Source organism: Ictidomys tridecemlineatus, chromosome 1, assembly GCF_052094955.1.
Source record: "Ictidomys tridecemlineatus isolate mIctTri1 chromosome 1, mIctTri1.hap1, whole genome shotgun sequence".
NCBI lineage: Eukaryota > Metazoa > Chordata > Mammalia > Rodentia > Sciuridae > Ictidomys > Ictidomys tridecemlineatus.
Window position 1 is genome coordinate 255,723,138 of NC_135477.1, and position 19,868 is coordinate 255,743,005.

Sequence of the window (19,868 nt, forward strand, 5' to 3'; positions counted from 1 at the left end):
TTTGGGTGGTGGGGTGGTTTATATTTTTTTTTATTGTTGGTTGTTCAAAACATTACATAGTTCTTGATATATCATATTTCACACTTTGATTCAAGTGGGTTATGAACCGCTGTTATTTTCAAAAAGGGAAGTATGTGGTACTGCATAGACTTGAGTTTTAAGGGAGATGCTCCCTATTGACTGTTGTCTTTGAAGTAAGTACTTTATAGATGTTGCTGGAGAGAGAGGCTACATGTTTAATTCTCTGCTGCCCAAGAATGCATTACTCTCTCAGTTGACAGAAAAAAGTAGAAAATCAGCCATTCAAAAGATAAATCATCAACTGTCGGACAAAATTATCAAATACAGAACATTTGTTATTCCTATTTCTTGCTCTTCTTTGCTCATTATTTTTTATCATTCTACTTTCCTTGCATGAATAATATAAGTAATAATATATGGCTTCAGGTTTTTCTTAAACTGCAGTAACATGTGAAGATGGCCCATTGCAGTGCTTAGCTTGATGCACAGAGTATTATCGGAGCTGTTAGCTTAAGTTTAGTCTTCTTTAGTTTCACCATCACTGAAATAATATTCCCGAGAGTATGCACTAAAGATTCATTTCCTTTGGAAACTTGTCTTGTTTTAAGAAGCATAGGATTCCATAAAATTTATTTATCCTGGGCATCGCCATCAAGAGAGCACCTTCTTGAGTTTCTCCCCTCTCTTTAGAGTGTCTTTCATTTTCTCAATTACATGTATTTTGAAAAACACCTTTACTTACTTTTATAATACAGAAATGAGTCCTGTTCAAAATACCCTCACACTGTCAAAATTCTGAAGATCCTGCCTAAAATCCCGTCCCTGTCCTTAGTGGCATCAAGTCCCGTCCCCACGGCTAACACTTCGTCTGTGAACTGCAGACATGTGTGGGCACTCAGTGCTACCCACTGACTCACACAGAACAGTCCAGAGGAGATGACAGTGCAGGGACGAAGGGAGGTTCATGTGGCCAGCAGTTCTTTGACACACAAAAGACACACAAGCCATTGCTGAGAGAAAATATCACATTTGGAGTTCTTATGTATCCTGCATCTAAAAACTGGATACAGAAGATCTGTCCTTATCCTTCTATATAAAAATTCTAGCTAAAGTCCTAATATCTGTTATTACAAACTTAGGAAAATCGAATCACCCAGAGTTGTTAAAGGAATGGTTTTCAGATCGTTGCTGTCCTTAGTTCCTGGGCACTCCGCCTCCTCTGCTCCCCTGGTCCTTAATCTTGAAACAGGTCGAATGCTTTGCTCTTAAAGGTTAACTCCTTCTATGTTTGTTTGTTTTCCCTTTTTCTCTCTCAAGAAAACAATTATTGAGAGGTTTGCTACTGGGAACACTTCACTGCCTAACAAGTCAACCTGGTGTGGTGTAAAATATAAAGACAGAATAAGTTCTTATTGGCTCAATTTTGAATTTTTTAAAGGAATGGGCTTCAGGTGCAGAGAAATAGTGTTATAGGGGTAAAAGTCACTCCGTGGCCTCCAGGACTGGGAGGGTGGTGCCCTTCAGATGCCATAGAGTCAACCTGTTGTCAATTCAGCTTCCGTCTGGGCATGTTGGGAAACCCCTTCTCTGACAACAGTGTCAAATAAGTCATGCTCTGGAGAAAGGCACAACCCAGCCAGAGTTGGTTGTCTCAAAGTCAAAGATGCCTCCAAAATGTGAAAGAGGAGGTCAAGAGGAAGTACTTTCTTTTAGATGACTAAAGGACACCTGTAAGCATTTCCCCCTCCACTTATATAGCCAAGGAAGAGGACTAGGAGAGGTTAAGTGACCTGCTCCTGAGCCGGGGTGTGTATGTGATGAAGCAGGGAACAGAGCGCTCACCTCCTACACCCACTGGGTCTGGTGGACAGGAGCTGCTGCCACGGAGCTCCCCTCCCCATGCATGTGCTGGTGCTGAGGGTTCCAGATGCTGCTGCATGGGAGGGGAAATGAGCTGAGCCCTGAGGGACAGGAACACATTCCCCTTTAAGCTTGTTAGGAATTTCCCATTGCTCTGTGGCTGCCCCATCTACAAGTGGACTTTGAACCAGTGCTTTCCTTCTTGAATCAAAAAGTTTAAGGCAACTATGTCATCATGTACCTCCCTGCCCCAAACAAGAGATCTTTTCAAGAATTCAGGTATAGGGATAGGGATATAACTTGGTTGGTAGAGTGCTTACCTCACATGCACAAGGCCCTGGGTTCAATCCCCAGCACCACACACGCACACACACGCACACACACACACAAAGAATTCGGATTTATTGTTTAAACAACAGAGTCCTCCATCTCTAGTTCTAAGCTTTGTCTTATTTTCCAGTATCATTTCTTTCATCCTGCAGAAAACAATAGCAACAAATGTTCATTTATTCTTCCATGTATTCAGCGTTAACTCGGGTATTTATCCTTTGGACCAGAACCTACCTCTTCACTCATTTAATGCATTTGTGTTGAGCACCTGTTCTGGGGCAACCTGTGCATTAGGCACTTGAACGTAGGGCAAGCAGCTCACCTGCAATGCAGAGGAGAAGACAGATGTGTGAATGCAGAAACTGAGGTCGTGTCACGGGGTCTGACTGTGCCATGCATGTGCACTTGCTGCACAGGGGAGCGCCTCCGACTGCAAAGGCTTCTTGCAGCCACCCTTGTCCAAGCGGGAGTCGGAACCACAGGGGACAGAGCTCCACTGGAGGAAAGGGTGGCAAGGGAAACTCCAGATGGTTAGTGACCAAAAGTATTTGCTAAAATTGAACCCAAAGTACGCACTGAGTAGCACAGAGAGAAAGGCTGGAGTTGGGAAGCCAGACTAGGGTGGTTTTGTGAGGTTTCATCCTAAGGGTGCTGATGGGAGTCCTGGGACAGAAGTGCTGGAGGAGAGACCTTGGCATGGCTGGCTGGGCAGCACCAGGTGTGCAATGCCGATGACTGAACCAAGAGCACAGCTGTAGGGTCAGGGAAGCAACAGGACTCCGAAAGTGTCACTGTCATCCATGCCAGGGTGAGCCTCTGCCTTCAGCCTGGTTTGGTTAAGCCCATCTGCAGAGGACACTCCCATAATCCCTGTCTAGATAAATTCCTTAAGTAATTTCAGTTACATGGTGAAATTTGAATTTTATGCATGAATATTCATAAATACTGTATCACATGTCATGTTACGTAATTTTTGACCTATGTTTTCCAACACGAAAGACCCCAATCGTCTCCTCCTCTGTGCACTGAGCATGAGGTTGCTTCCTGTGTTTTCCTCTAAACCAAACTGCTCAGAGTCAGAGGAGAGGCCTCACCTACAGCTTTCCACCTTGCTGTCCCCAGCTAAATGTTGCTTTCTTGGATAACAGTTCCTTTTCCCTTCTCTTGACTCCTGATCCTGTTAGCAGGCTTAACCTTTGAAGAGAGTCATGTGTTTATTCCCAGAGTTTATAGAGGTACTGTCAGGATTTGCTATCCCCGGGCATTTTTAATGTAGTAGTGTTTATGTTTTGAGAAGAACAAAAATAGAAATGTTTATATCTGGTGGGGGGAAAAAATAACAAATACAAGCCGGAGTCATCAGCTTGGTCATTCCTGTTTGTGAAAACAATTCTCACTAATTACAGCCCTTCTCCAACGGCATGGTTATTGTACTGACCATATGCAATTAGCTTGTCTTCTCTTCCTCTGTGTATGAAAATAGAACACACTGCTGTTTTTCTCCTTGCACAGTCCTGAGCAAGGACCATGCCGATTTTGGTGGACACAGTCCTGAATTGGTCTTTTCTTCAAGAGTTCTAAAATCTCTGTATGACATTAAATTTAATAGGGCTAGTATATCAAAAATAGAATTATAATTATGAAAAGTCAGTTAAAAGGAGGGTGAACGGTAAAATGAAATGAGATTTTTAATGGCTTGCCAAGAGTTGTAATTAATGAGATGGAGATTTGGCCATGCTTGTGACCTTCAGGTGGGAAGCAGAGGAAGCCGGGTGTGAACAGGTTCAGGAGAGTGGCTTTGCAGGAGTCTCTGTCTTGCTGGCTTCTGCCTCCCCATCCTGCATGGCTTTTGCTTAAAGTGGTCTTGTGGAGTGTGTTTAGAACCTGGTGGTTCTCAGGTGAATGAGAGTTTCATTGGAAAAGTGCATGCAGCATCATGGAGAGCCCCTGTCGTTATATGATGGTTCTTTATCTGATGGGGCACTTGGAACCATGAAGCTTGTAACTTGTATCACGAAGCTGCTTTTCATGACAATGTTAGTTCATGAATGTAATCTGCTTCAGAATCTGCTTTGCACAGTAAATTTCTTTGAAGACTAGTTGCAAACAAAGAAAGAAGAAAATATCCCCAATGCATGCCAGGTTGGATGCCTAATGTCAGTCTACTGCTCAACTTTCTCACAGTATGGGCTCCTGAGGCTATAAAAATTGTTTTTGTCTGATTAAACACAAGTCCCTTTGAACTCCTTGGGGGTTCTTTTTGCTTGCACTTTCTTGTATCTGTATGCAAAAAAAAAAAGAATCCAAACTGTCTACAAGTTAGCCCACTCCACCTCCTTCATTCTTTTCTTAAAATATAAAAACAAATTGTGTTACTGTAACATCTGTTACATTTCTAACCTGAGGCTAAACATACACACACACACACACACACACACACACACACACACACACGCCCCCTTTTCTTCCCATGTAGAAAATTGGTTGATTGAAGACACAAATCAGAGCAAATATCTTGCAGCTGGTCCACAAAGGATGCTAGTTACCCACCTAACCACCACCAGTGGGTCCCCTGTCTTTCAAGGCAGCCCACCAAGAAGAAAAGCATCCTCAGAGGTGGCTAGGACTTAACTGAGGCGTCCCCCTAAAGCTTCTGTATAAATAGTCAGAGGTGAAATGATTAGATTATGAGAGTTGTCTGAGAGTTGTGACAGTCAGTCCATCCTAGTTTGAATGAACTAACAGGGTAGGGATCTTAGGCAGGTGGGGTGTGGCTGGAGGAGGTGGGTAACTAGCATCCTTTGTGGACCAGTTGCAAGATATTTGCTCTGATTTGCTTCTTCAATCAATCAATTTGTTGATTGAAGCAAATGATGTGCTCTGGAAGGTGCCCCTTCACCCTGCTTTCTGACTTCCATGATGCACCTTCAGGCATGCTTCTGCCTCACCTGGGGCTCAGAGCAAAGGACTGGCCCCTCCTCAGTGAAACCATGAGCTGAAATAAACTTTTCCTTGTCTATATTGTGCCTCTCGGTTGTTTTGGTCACAACAATGCAAAATTGACCAACCCAGGATAGAAGCAGTCACTTCTAGAAAAGAATCGGAGTAAAGAAGGAGGTTAGATTTTGTTTGTCTTTAGACACAGTATCCAATTCAGAGGCACTTAAAAGTATATATGAAGATAATTGGGCTTCTGTTCTCAGGGATGAAGTTAAATAACCAAATTAATTCTAAGATCAAAACCACGTAGATCTTCCTTTTGAAATTCTACAGGAGTTGTGGTTCCACAGGAAAACTTGGGGGCCATTCACAATTCCTCATTTCTTATTTTGTTCCAATCAATTAGCGCAGAGTGCCTTCCAGCTGTCTTGCCTTCTGCATTCTGGGTTCTTTGTGGTTGTTCCTTGCACAACCAACGGTCAGAGCCCTAAGACATTCCATGCACCTCAGACCACCCCTCTACCCTTTTATCTTTCATTATAAACACTTTGACTTCTCAGTGCCTTAGGATAGGGGTTGGGAAAAATATAGCCACAGGCCAATTCTGCCCCACCACTTGCTATTTTAAAATCTTTAAGTTATATTTATACATAATCATGGGATTCATGATGCTACATTTGGGCATGCACATAACACGACTTCATCTGTCTTGTTGTTGTGAATGTTGTCTTCCTGGAACCCAGCGATGCTCACTCAAGGTGGTCTGTGGCAACAGTAATAGAGCTCAGGAGTTAGGACAGTGGCTGTATTCTTGCAAGGCCTAACCTACTGTCAGGTCTTTTAATAACAGCCAGATTGAATCCAAGCCTTTTACCTTGATGAATGGGGATACAGGGACTGGCCCTCCCTCTCAGCCTTCCTTCCTCATCTCTTACTACACACTCACTTTGGGGCTTCTCTCCAGATGGTCCCTCTCCTGGAATACACTTCTCAAGATCTCTGTCTGGCCTTTCCTTGTCATTCTAATCTCAGCTTAAATGTCACATGCAAGAGTGGCCTTCCCAACAAACTATATCATGTGGCTGCAGGTCACACTCTAAAAAGGTAAAAAGGCATCCTGTTTACTTGACAACAGGGCACCTATTCTTTCATTGATTCTGTCTCCCTCGCCAGGATGGGTACTCAGTGAGAAGGGCAAGTCCCTCTGCTTATTTTTCTGCAGAGTGTCTAGTTTCTAGGTTGGGGACAGGGCATAGAGTTGGCAAGTGTCTGCCAAACAGAGGAGTGAATGAACAGTCAGCCATCATGTGCCCCATAGCGGGTGGTCTAGGGAGGAAGTATTAATGGGATCAAGCAGTGATTCATGTTTGCTGTAACGCATGTTGTGGAAACAGGGTTCACAAAGGGAAGGGTCTCTGAAGCTGTTTGGGACATATCAGGAAGTAAGTATGTGAACATATCAAGGAAAACTGAAACACAAGACCAGAAGTGAGCTCTTTCGGAGGAGCTCAGCGGGGCCATCAATCTAGCCTCTAGTTTCTCTCCAGGACGGTTTTGTGGCCTGCCGGGATGCAGGCACGGCTGTGCACAAACAGGTTTATGGCTTCGTCAGGTTACTAGTTTGAATCGAAAACAGCCAGAGATTCACCAAAATAAACCAAAAGGGCAGAGTGAAAGCAAAATGTCATTTATTTTCTGTTTCTCCTAGTGGGCCTGTCTTTGCTGAGGTCAGTGATTTGAGAGTGTAAGATCCTGAGCCGTGGCAGAGATCTACTTCTGCTGGGAATAAAGCCCTGAAGCTGTAGATGCCAGCTTTTGTTTTGTGTTTTAAAATGTGTGTGTGGGCAGGTGTTGAGTCTGACATCTTGGGTGTTTGGCTTGAGGTTGATGGTACCTCCTTAAGCCGGGGAGTGACACACAGAACTGGCATCACACTGTAGATGTTAGCTAGCAGGCGATGTCATGAGTTCTAGAAAGTTTGATTTTCCCTCAGAGGAAATGGAAGGGTAGTGATTAGCTGACATTTCAAAATAATTGTGTGTGAAAGTGTAGAAAACATTTGACTTTTCTTGGTGGAAAGGGTAATGGTGACTTTCTCCATGTCTGTCTCATTTTTGACTAAAGATACTAAAGGCCACATAAAGCCAGTGGGATACACATGCAAATGCTACGACTTTTCAGTGCCACTGGGTAAGTGATAATTCACGTGGGACGGTGATCACGGGCTCTTTCTGAATTAGTTGATGGTGGTGACTTGCTGGGTGAATTACACCAAGTCCCTAGGCATTGAATGGCTTTGAGGCTACCTTCCTGGAGCCAATCAAAGCCCACCTTTTCTTTGGAGTGTGCTTGGTTTGAACGTCCCAGACCTGATGAGGCAGCCTGTTGCCTGATTAATCCATTGCCACAGAGAAAACCTTCTGCACCTGCCTGAGGGTTCCAATCCAAATCTAAGGAGACAGAAAAGAAAGTTAGCATGAATTGTAAGGAAGGAACAGAAGGGGACAGAGGCTTAAGCAAATAATTCTTTTTCTTAAAACTGAGATCTGGCAATTCCTAAATAAGTAGAAGAAATAAATGTCCAGATGTTTAAAACCAAGCACCCTAATGGCACTAGGGGAGCTCTGAAATGGCCTTCGCTAATTCCTGTAGTTATCTGGTAGTAAATGCTTTGCCCCTTCCAGAGTTCTGGTTATCACTGCTTACATCAAAAATACGTTAGGCCACTCCTCAAAAGAATAATATGAAATTATTCATTTTATAATTTTAGTCACATTAACATCATTTGTAATTCTAAAGCTATAAATCTAAAGAAAATTACTTTTTAATGTCCTCTGGCACAACATTAAGATTTTGCAATTAGATTTTATAGCCTAGAGTCATATGCTACAGGTCACAAGTCAAGATTAAGACCCTTCTAGACAAGGTAAGTTACCTGTGGGTGGTGCAAGGTACTTATGAGCCATATCGAGTTTAAGGCAGGGGTAGGCTGGGTACCAGCTTAATAGTCTGGAAGAGGAGCTGACCTCAGTCCAGGAGGGTGAGGGTCTTGCTTAGTGTGCAAGTGATTTTGCATAATCTTTTTAATTAAAAAAAATCTGCCTTTCTTGATGGATGAGTAGAAATTGTTTCTTGTGTGGGTTATTCAGCAATAAAAACCAGCCATTGATTACCTTGGTTTTTATCCTAATTACTTGATGCAGAGAGTTCAAGGAACCAGCAAGAGTTATCATTTGGATCTCAAGTGTCCTCAAAAGGCCCCCGTGTTGGAGGGTTGGACCCAGCTGATGGTGCTATTGGGAGCCGGAGGAACCATTAAGAAGCAAAGCTTATTGGAAGGAAGTGAGGTGACTGGGGGTGCCCCTGGCCCCTGCTTTCTTTCTGAATCATGAGCCCAAATAAAGCTTTCCTCCTTGTCAGTTGCTTTTTGGATATTTTGTTATAGTTTCAGAAAACTGACTAACACAACGGTACCAAGATCTTAAATATATAAGCAAAAAGGAAGGCAACTCCTACCTTCAAGGCGGAATTTGAACTCAGCTTACAGATAGTTGTGGATTAGTGTCTCTTCCTTAGTGTCTAGATGTGTCAGAGGGAAGCCTGAATAACTTAAAACCATGTGGATCAGAGGAGTCTGGACCTCATCTAACACTGACATTTAAATCCTGAGATGTGACAGGTATTTATGGTATTGCCAGACACTTAGGAAAACAAATGAAAACTTGGGGTGATAGTGGAATTCCCGAATGAACCCTTATTTCAAAAAGGTAGTGTGTTTCAGTTAGATAAGAGTTGATTTTTTTTTCTATGAAATGTTAAAAACTTCTTTAAAAATGCATACCCAGGAGAATTATGAGCCCAATAATTTTGTTATGTCATATGATCCTGAGATAATCTAACTTTGAGAGATGACAGTTTTAAAAGTCACATAGAATCCCCTCAGGACAGGAACCTGCTATCTGCTTGCCCCAAAGCAGCCTTTAGTTACTGTTTTTTATTACTGGGGATTCAACCTGGAGGTGCTAAACCACTGAGCCACATCCCCAGCCCTTTTTCTTTTTATTTTGAAATAGGGTCTTGCTATGTTACTCAGGCCCTCACTAGTTGCTGTGGCTAGCTTTGAACTCCCAAACCTCCTGCCTCAGCCTCCCAAGTCACTGGATTTACCGGTGTGCACCACCATGCTCTTCTGATCATTTTTTATAGCAAATGTTTGAGACTATTCTTGAGTCTCTACTATAGTCTTTAGAATGTATAATATACATGTATAAAAGTCTCCAAATATACACTATGCAAACATGCATATATGCATGCACATAGGTGTATATTTGGTGGAGCATATTGATGCCTATATTTACGTATCTGTATTTGTATACATCTCTAGATATGTAGACGATTTTGACTCCTTAAAATTTACTATTTCTAATGTTTTATGTGTTCAGATAAATCTGTCAGGGAATACCCTATAGTATTCCTACTTGGATAGTCTAGGGATGGGGAAGAAGATAAATTGGCAAAGGAGTCATAGGATGGTGATTTTTCCACCTTTCTACCCATCAGTGTGTGACCTTGGGTTGATCATGGAACTTTTCTGTCCATATTTGCCAACTCTAAAATCACAGGCTGTACTTCAGAGGGGACACGTCCTGCCATAGCCTATTTGAATTCTACCTACTCCTAGGTAGTAGATTTATTGAAAATCATTGTGTGGACTATATATTTGAAAAAAAATGACCTAATAGTTTCTAATCTTTCTATAAAACTAAAGCAAGGTACAGCATGTCTGCATAGTTTTGAATTAACTGATGTAATCTGGATTTGTCTTGGAAAAAAATTATGATGAAGATGAATTTTCCACTGTTGAGATGTCTTAACGTGGGACTGCTCTCTGCCTGTGTCGGATCCTGGTTTCTTCCTGTTTTTCTCTAGGACTCTCCTCCTCCCTAGTGTCACCTGCCCTGTGGACACCCTGGGCTGGAGCATCCCCATCCCCTGCCTGGCAATGTGCACCTTCCTTCATTTCCAACTCTGCTTTCATTTGATGGGTGATATCCACCGTTTCTGATAAATTAATCTATGCTGATATGTTCCTAGGTGCGAAGGATTCATGTACTTTATATGTTCCTTGGAAAATTGATTATTAATTCAGGACTTATGGAAATACGTTGTCTTAGTCCTAGCCTGAGTTTAAATTTCAGTGTAGCTATTTGCCACTCATGTGACCTGTCTCAGGATGTTTAACTTATCAAAATCTCAGGTCTTCTCTTAATTTATTCAACAAAAATTATGACTCTAGCTTTACATGATTGTAAAGATGTTACGAAGACAGTTGTCAATAAGTAAAAGCACCTCATACAGTTCCTGAAACTAAATAAGTACTGAAAATATTAGACAGTAAATAAAGTGTACTGAGGAATGTGTCTACTGTGTTACATGCTTTTTTCATACACATATTTATAGGGCACGTGTGTGTTCAGTCCCTGATGAAATCTTTAAATTAGACAAACATGAAGTTTTGAAACTGAGATCGAGTGTGATACTTGAAAGAATGCTGGAGAGAACTCAGGAGGCCGAGGGCCCTAAGTGGGACTTGGCAAGGGTGGAACTTGGCAGGGGTTGCTGCTGACTTAGTGCACCAGGTGAGTGTGGCTTTTTCTCAGTGACTGTTGGCCAGACAGGTTTGGAAAAGCTGTCTGTGAGGAGAGGTGTAGCAGGCAGATGCAGTGGTGTTGGCCAGTGCAGGCCTGCTCTGCTGTTGACCTCTTAAGGCTTGAGAGACTCCACTCCCTGGTGTTTGAATCCTGGTTTTAGCTCAGGTTGCATTGACAGGATGGTTCATGTCATGCACTGAAGCTGAAATCAAAGCCCATAGAAAGGAGGCACAGGAACTTTAAAGGGTCATAGCTCTCTTTGAGGTAAGATGGTTCTTCTCCTAGGCTGGGAAGAGGCCACTAAAGGAGAACTTCCGGAATGTTTTTGGAGTGCATGTACAGACCACCTTCTGCCCTGCCGACTGACGTGCAAGCCGCGACCCAGCTCTTGCGTTCTCAGGACAGAGTTCTCTGGTCTCTCCCACTGTTAGAACCAGTCATTCCATTCTTCTCATACAACCCCTGCCTTCTCATTCTAGAATGTTCTTCAGTAAAGCAAATCAGCATATGGTGCACATTTCCTGCCTCTATACTTCAAAGAGACACTTGGAACCTAAAACCTTGGTAGTGTGTCATACTCTTCTTTTTGTAGCTCTTGAGAATGACATTGTCATTAGTAATACCAACAGCAAAAACAGTAGACACTGCTTGTGCAGGTTGACGAGGTCACTGGCTTTGGGAGCCTGGCTTTCTGCTTTCGCTTTCTCTAGTCTGCTATTGAAAACCGAGTGGATAGCAATTTCGTTTAATGATGTATCAACAGGAATGAACTCACTTTCAAAATGACTAGGTTGTTGAGTTTTTTTTTTCTTCCCGTTACCTTCCAAATGTGCTACATAGGAAACTAGATTTTAACCAGGCATGGTGGTGCACACGAGTAAACCCAGGGGCTCAGGAGACTGAGGCAGGAGGATCACAAGTTGGAGGCCTGTCTGGGTAACTTAGAATGACCCTCAGCAACTTGCAAGACTCTGTCTCAAAAAAAAAAAAAAAAAAAAGGCTGGAGATGTGGCTCAGTGGTTGAGTACCCCTAGGTCCATCTCCAGTGCCAAAATGAAATACAATAAAATAAAGCAGAAAACTAGATTTCTAATAATAAAGCATAATTGTTCAAAAAAAAAAGGAAAAGAAAAACTAAGCAGTTTGAGTTTTTATTGTACTAGCTACTGATCTTTGCAACACCTTCTTGTTTTCTGCCTCAGTTTCCTTACTCATCACAGGGCAAGTGTGAGAAATGCAGAAATTAATATGAATAAAATACATAAAATAACAATTAGCAAAAGTCATACACGATTTAAATGTAGCTACTTGAGCTGCTTCACTGATAGTCGTATTATTAACTATAATATTTTTATACCTTAGTATTATGTGCAGATGAAGGTAATTATGTAACAAGGAGAATTAGGAGAGGCTGTGTTTGCACCTCTGTGTCTTGTCCTCTTGGTGTACGTCACTGTCTTGGCTTCTCAGCAGTCTTTACCTGCCATCTTCTGGCCTCACCCAGTTCACCCTGGGACTCAGTTCCCAAAGTGGATTTCAAGTCCCCAGAAAGGCTTTGAAATGCTGCTCTCTCAGCTTCTTAATCAACTGACATGAGAAGGAGCAAGCAGTGGAATGGGCTCCCCAGGGCCACCCGTGTGTTCCACCTGGGAGGTTTCCCGCTCCTGTTTACCCACAAGTCAGGCTGGCTGCAGTGGAGCTGCAGGCCTCAGCACGCAGAGCACCCTCCACCACTGCTGGGAGGGCCTCTCGGGTGGGGTGAGCGCTGCTCTTCAGAAGTGGAGTCTCTTCGTGATCCTTTTTTAAGAGGCTTCCTTCCAAAGGGTTCCTTGGCTTGCAAACCTCATCACCTTGGCTATCTTTTAGAGTGCTGACTTTGTTTGCTTTTTTTTTTTTTTTTAATGTTTTTACTGCCATTTTTCTTCTCTCTCTCTCTCTCCCCCACCCTCTCTCCCTTTGGGGGAGTGTGGGAGGGGGGAACTAACCAGCATCTGTCTAGCTAGACGATAGTTTATATTTGCCAATAATTTTAGAGTAACTTTATTAATACTGAGTCATGTTGATAAAATAATTTTTCTTGAAAAATGTAAGACTGGGTTCTTTTAAAAATCAAATCATTACACGTTTGATAAAACATTGACAAAACGATCATGTAGGAGCTTATGTTGTAGTAAGAGAAGGCGAATTTGAATCAAAGCACCTAATTTTGTGGTAGAAAAATCATTACCAGAATCTCAGAGACCATATTTCAATATTCATGTTTTTGTAAAAATTGAACCATGTGGAATGGTTAATATCAATATTACAAATTATCTACAAAGTATCCAACGGAATTTGCAGGAATTTCCAAGCAAGGGTCATATTGACTGCTGTATTTAAGTTCTATTTCATCATATGATTATCTCAGCAGTATCAGAAGAGTGAGAAGATGGGGCAGGAGGAAGGGGCAATGAACATATTAGTTCTTTTAAAACCTGTATTGCCCCAGTTTGCCATGAGTTGTGGGCCTCTCCCCCTCCCCCTCCCCCAGTCTCTCTTTGGCAACCAGTGTGCTTCATATCAACAACTGCCCAGTGTTTTGATTCTCTCTTCTCTTGCTTTACTTGACCTTGAACTCACTTAGTTCTTCTGTTTTGATAACTGTTCACTTTCTGATTCCTTAGCAATAATTTCTTATTGCTATTATTGACATCTGATGAGGAGTTGTACCGGTGAATTTTCTAATGTTTAGCTTATTCAACAAGCCCTTTTTGGGGGGTGAGCCCCATCCTATATGAAATCGAGAGAAAGAGAGAGGTGCACATGTGTATGTGTATATATGTGCACACACACCGGATTTGCTTTTCATTTCTAGGAATGTTTTCAGCTGTGTTATTAGATGAGGTTGGCCTGTGGGTCTCCTTCCAATGATGCTCTTGGTCATACTTTGCTTTCAAGGATATCAAGATAATCAGAACCTCAGAGTGACTGGGGACCTTTTATCTTGATACGTTAAATAACTGGTGTCTAGTTAGGATGATATATTCCTTAGGAATGTGGCCAAAGTTACATGTAAAACTGAGCTCATTATCTTTATTTTTATACATACTGTACTTAAAGAATTTTTTATACAGTTTGCTTGGATGTTTTTAATAAAAAAATGCATGTACTAAAATGTATTTTGAAAGATTTTTTTTTAAATGGGGGAGATATGCATATACTGATAAGCAGAGGGGAAATGTAACATGGAAATGTTAGAAAAATAGGGAATTTAGGAAAGGGATTGAAAGGAGAGAAGAAGTGGGACTGATGTGAAGTTGGAGGCCTAGAGTCCAAGGAGAGCACAGCAAGATGTGACTAACTTCCAGGGACCTGGAGAGGAAAAGGCATCCTGCGGGCACATTGTCAGAGGTGGTTTGGGGCTGAAGCTCTGCCAGGGCTCTCAAGGTGTCCATGACCGAAGGCCATGTGCTCTCTGCAAAGCTGAGATAGGCTGTCCTTCCAGAGGAATATACTAGAAAATTAAAAAAAAAAGATGTTCTTTTTAATAGATTACCTGTCTTTGTTGAGTATTGACTGTAAAAATACAACGTTTTTATTGGGGAAATGCATTAGAATTTTAAGTATGGAAAATCAAACAATATTGACAGAATGGTATGCTGTTAACTCATTTTTCCCTCTAGACATGATTCCTTTCAAGACTTGAGGCTATTTCTGAATGTTCATGATAGGAACCAAAACCTGAATGCTGTCTCTTCATCCTGGTTCCTATTGGTCACTTTTTAAATTCTTGTAACTAAAAGGACAGATGTGTGCATGGGAAACAAGCTGTTTTCTGATATTTCGTAGTCTTTTATCTTTTTATGAAGCTCATTTTCCCACTGCCTAACTTGTATGGTTTTTTTTTTTATACCCACATGCTCCTTAGCCATGGATTTCCCATTTGAATGATGAAGCTTTTGACCTTGAACGTTTTTATGGACTCTTCTAGGTTTTTGTGATGTTCAATAATGGCTCTGGGACCAACTTGTTCCCATGGGAAATTTTTTGGTAATACTCTCATAATTATACTTGCATCCAGTTTCTCTCTTGAACCAGCCTTATCTCGTGACATCTGTGTCTCAGTCATTCCTGTCTTCTTTATGTAATCTTCAAAGCATTTTTGTTTTCTTTAACTTATTCTCCTTGAGTTGGCCTATAATCAGTGATCTGGCTAATCAGTCCTTCCCAGAATATCTTCCTTTTCCATTTTCTTAGCCACTGCCTAAATTGTATGGTTTTTCATTTTTTAATCTAAAATTCTTGTCTTCATTTACTACTTTTCCCAAACCACCCTGCTTATCAGTGACCCATTCATATTCCTAGGATTTATAATTTAATGGGCTAAGTGCTTACTTGAAAAATTTCAGTGCTTTGCTATTATCACATATGAGATCAAGTCCAAACTTTTAAACCTGTAAATGTATTTTTCTGTAGTTTATATTTAAATTTTTCTTTTCAGTCCCCTTTCCTAGCAGTTTCATGAGCTACTATTTTCTTTTCTCTGCACCCTTTCTCTCCTCTTTCATTTCCTTTTTAATTCTTCCACTCTTTAATTCACATACTCATTCCTACTCTTGTGTTTGACCCATTTATGATTCCCCCTCCTATCTGAGGTTCTGTTCTTAGTGCTGCAGGCATCACAGTGAACCACACAGACCTGCGAGCCTAAGGCTCCCTCTTTCTCAGGGATGGAGCAATTGGTGGAGCAGTTCCAGGTAGGGCCAGAGAAGGCACCAAGGCTACCATGCTGCTCTTCCCATTGTCCTGTTAGGACATTTATCCTAAGTCTCTAATCAAATCTTTCCTTTTACCTAAGCTTTCAACCATCTCACCTTTCTATATTTTGAATAATTCCTGTACGTTTTATACAGTTTCCTTGGGTGTTTTTAATAAAAAATGCATGTACTAAAATATGAGTACATTGCATTTACATAAACATGGTTGAGGAAGATCTCAGTTCTTTTTTCTCTAATTGAATTATAAACTCTTGGAAGGATTATTTATTGATAACTTTGTGTGGCTCCAGTGCCTTGTAATACTTCACTCTAAGTGTTTTGATTTCATTGAGTTGCCTATAAAAATGAAGAAATTTATATAAAATACTAAAAAATATCAAGATGTCATACATGTTAAAATTTCAAATGCCAATGGCAGGTCTCTTTTTTTCTCTCTAGCACAGCCCTGGTTTTCTGTAATCAGAAAAGAACTTCCAGTGTATACCATTTTTCCCCCAATAACTAATAGTAGAGACAAAAATAATCCATCTCATTCTTATCCACAAAGACATTTCTATAGGATACTATAGGACATGGACATATTTCCATATCAGATTTGTTTTTAGTTTCAGTGTTTGTTGAAGGAGATTAATCACTTTCCTCAAGCAAATAACTTTATTGATTTGACAGCTGTCACATGCCTGTTTAGTCAGGGTGATATCATCAAAGTACTACATATGAGAAGACAGAGAAAATAAGACCATCGGGTAGCATGGTTGGTTGCCAAGATAAGGAGAAGGCATCCCAAACTGACCAGCAACTCACCGTATATTTTTTCAGTGCCAAAAATGAGTTCCTGAATGTTGCAGAAATGACACATGAAGCAGCATTCTATTCCTCTTAAAGTCATTTTATAATAATCAGACTCTGGGCTGGATGCTTTCTAATAGGAGTTAACAGGGCTTGTAAAAAACCTGTCTCTGTGGAGTGGCTATTTCCTGATTTCCCTTAGAAAAAAATGCAAATGAGGTCTAGAAGTAACTGTGGATTTCTCATGTAGAAAGGACTGAATGTGCTTAACAAGTCTAATCGTGGGGCCAAAATAGAAACCCCAGGGACAGGGAAATGGAAGGCCTAATTTGAAAGAAGGCAAAAGGTGCCCCTGTGCTCTGTCCTTGCTCTGAAGGAGGGCTTTTGTGATTTTGCAAAGTCCTCAGCCCTTTCCAGTGAAGTGGCACAGGAAATGGTCTTGCTTGCAGTCTGCATCCCTCTGCTGAGTCCTGTGAACTCTGGGTTATTTTCTACCAGGCCCAGAAGACGCACATCTGGCCTGTAAATCACTACCATGCCTGGATGCCTTGCTTTTCTCTTTCCCGGGTGTTCCCCCTCTGTGTTTTACACATTCCCAGTGTGGGTCACATGACATCCCGGGGGGAACCTCCAGTGGCCCCTAAATGATCACATCACATAAGACTCCCCAGTCCTCCCTGGAATGTAATGCTTGCTTCTGCTGTGCCCTCTCTGTGGTCCCCAGAGGAAGAATCATTCATTTTTATCTTTTTTATTTATTTATTTTTTTCCTATTTAGAAATTGGCCCCTGGTTACGGGAGTTCAGAGCGAAGAATGCTGTGGATTTCTCGCAGTTAACATTTGACCCAGGACAGAAAGAACTTGTTGTAGGAGCAAGGTGAGAGATGTTATGTTTTGCCACCAAAGATAATCTATGGATTTCACTTTACATCTGTGTGAGTTATATGTGAGTCTCTTTGCTGAAACTGAAGAGCGCTGTTTAAAGTGATTCCATCTCACAACGCTGCGCAGGGTGAGTGTCATGAAGTGCCCTGCTAGTGTGAGCAGGGGTGTGCTCCTCATAGCACGTGTTGATTGGACCCTCCCTGTGTGTCTCAGGCCTGGTTTACCCAGATTAACTCCTCTGTTCCTCCCACCTAACCTGAGAGGTGGGTGGTGTCAACCTCCCTACTGTAGAGATGAGGAAACTGAGGCAGAGAGCAGAGAAAGATGTTGTAATTTTGCATGTGCCTGATAAAAGATGGAGCCCCGTTTTACACCCAAGCAGTTTGGCTGCAGAAACTGTGTTCTTAATTCATCACTATATTCTTCTGCAGAATTTCAGAGGTCAAAATGCCTATGAGCATGCCACGAGGTCCCTCATGACCTTTCTTGATGACCTTGATCAGACCTTTATCGGTACATTAAGAATTCAAGGAAATTGTCACTGTCATTGCCCCTTGAGGAAGTGTGTGTTCCTGTATCCAAGTCAACACCTGCATACAGCTGGAGGGTCAGCCACTGACACATCAATAGATTTTGAGCTCTTTCCCTCATATTTGCTATCACCTCCTTAGAAGATGTGCATGGACCCCACATCCAGTTGTCTATGTCAGTATAATTTGAGGATGATATACCTGAAACATGTTACATCTATCTCCTAGGAAAATGAACATTAAACTTGAGGAGGCAATGTGCAGATTTAGATTCTACTGACATCTAAGGAAGTCTGTACGGCACTGGAATGGTCGTATCTTTTCAGCCAAGTTTTTAGATTATATAGTATACGTTTTATAGCTACAGAGGTTGAACAGCTCCCGCACTGACCTGAGTAAAACTAAATCCAGCGTACCCTCAGGGTATTTGTGATAAATGCTGAGAAATTTCTGAATCGTTGCGTTTGCTCTCAGATCTTATAGTCCAACTTTCACTAAATAGACACAAGTTGGCTTACTTCATGCACTGGACAGTGGTCATCTCTTTGGATGGTTGTGGGGAGACCATGAACCTGGACAGGGATGCTTGGATTACTCTTCCTTACTTCTGTTCCTTGGAAACACTAGGATTTTCAAAGCTGACTTCACCAAACCAGAGTCTGGGCTCTGTATTGCAAGGCTTATAAATGGGTCTCCCAGTTTCCAGAAGCTCTCCTCTTTCTGCATGCAACAACATAGCATGTTTTCTAAATGCCTGCCTGCAGAACCTCTGTGGGTAGTCCATCCTGTGGTCCCATGTCCCTTAAAGTCTCATCTCTTCATTCTCATGTAGTCTAGGCATGTGGAATGATTTAGGTTTCTCATGGCTATAGAACATGGTCTTTCTTGATTCTGAAATTTGGTGACCTTGTTTTATTTTTTTGGAATACTAGGTGCCCACCCCAAATTTTCTGCTTTGGAAATTCCTCCTCATAGTGAGGACCGGGCTCAAGACCCTGCACTGATCCTGAGCTGCCACATCCTGCACAGGATGGCCCCGTTGACACACCAGGCATCCACTTTGTCACTGTACTTCTTTCAGGGCATCACATCATATCCTGACAGCTGTCACCTCCTACCTGGGCAGAAAGGGATGTGCCAATTCTTTGTTTCTTCCTCCTTGTGGAAACGCAAAGATCTCTGTTGGCTCAACATATTTATTTCTAGGATTTGACTTGTATATGCTCTTTTCTCATCTAGGAAACACAGGAGCAAGAGGGCTGAGAGTGTGGTCTTTTTATTCCAAATGCCTACATTGGGGTATGGTCAGGAGAGAGTTTCAGGCTCTGTACCCCAAAGCCTGCCTTTAAGGAAAATAAGCTCTGGCCCCAAGTCAAGGGTAAGAGGCCCTCTACTCAGGAAGCAGGAACAAATGTGAGCCCAAAAGCAGTGCTGAGTCTTGCATCCCTCATTCATTTGTAAAGAACTGTGGAAAGGCTTTTTCATTAGTGTGACTCAAACACTGTCCATGGTCTCTGGAGGTCCCCTTGTGAACAGATCAGCACTCCATACTCTGCCAGTGGTTGGCTTTTAATCAGTGACACAAGATTCTCTCAAGGGATGCAGGAAGCCACTAAGTAAATTGGGGATTGTCTTATGTGCCTGCCTTGGCTACAACAGCAACTGGGAATTGTTCCCAAGGGAGACTTGTCCCTGGAGGTCTCCATCCAAGTAGCTCTGGGGACTGCCATCTCATGTCACCATGGTGCCAGCTCATCCATGTTGGGAGGAATTGTTCCAGCCCCCGAGTCACCCTAGCATACAGTATGGTGTAGTGGCCAGGAACCACCCCAGAATGCAGGATGCCCAGCTGAACTGAACTTCAGATGAGGAATAAGCTATTTTAATCCTTCAAATACCCCACGTGTCTGGCAAATAGTGTGTGTTGCATTGTGACTTCTTGACAGATGACAGAAAGAAAGGAGGGACCCTGCTTGCCTCACAGAGCCATCCTGAGCCAGATTCAGAGCCCAATTTTCCCATCTTTAAACTTGATATGATAATTTCCACCCCTTTCAGCTGTCGTGAGGATTAAGTGAAATAATCCGTGACAAATGATCACCAC

At 42.0% G+C, this 19,868-nt stretch overlaps 1 protein-coding gene across 7 annotated transcripts in view; it reads left to right on the forward strand.

Moving 5' to 3' along the window:
- The window catches only part of Sema5a (semaphorin 5A), a 450,819-nt gene that overhangs the window by 187,718 nt on the left and 243,233 nt on the right, over positions 1-19,868 (forward strand). For 3 of the 7 annotated variants that reach the window (XM_021733403.2, XM_021733402.3, XM_040272849.2), the window contains exon 3: positions 17,127-17,226. The exons of the other annotated variants lie outside the window; for them this stretch is intronic. In XM_021733403.2, the coding sequence (XP_021589078.1) occupies positions 17,127-17,226 (100 nt within the window). The remainder of the gene's footprint in view (positions 1-17,126; positions 17,227-19,868) is intronic. 7 annotated transcript variants of the gene reach the window in all.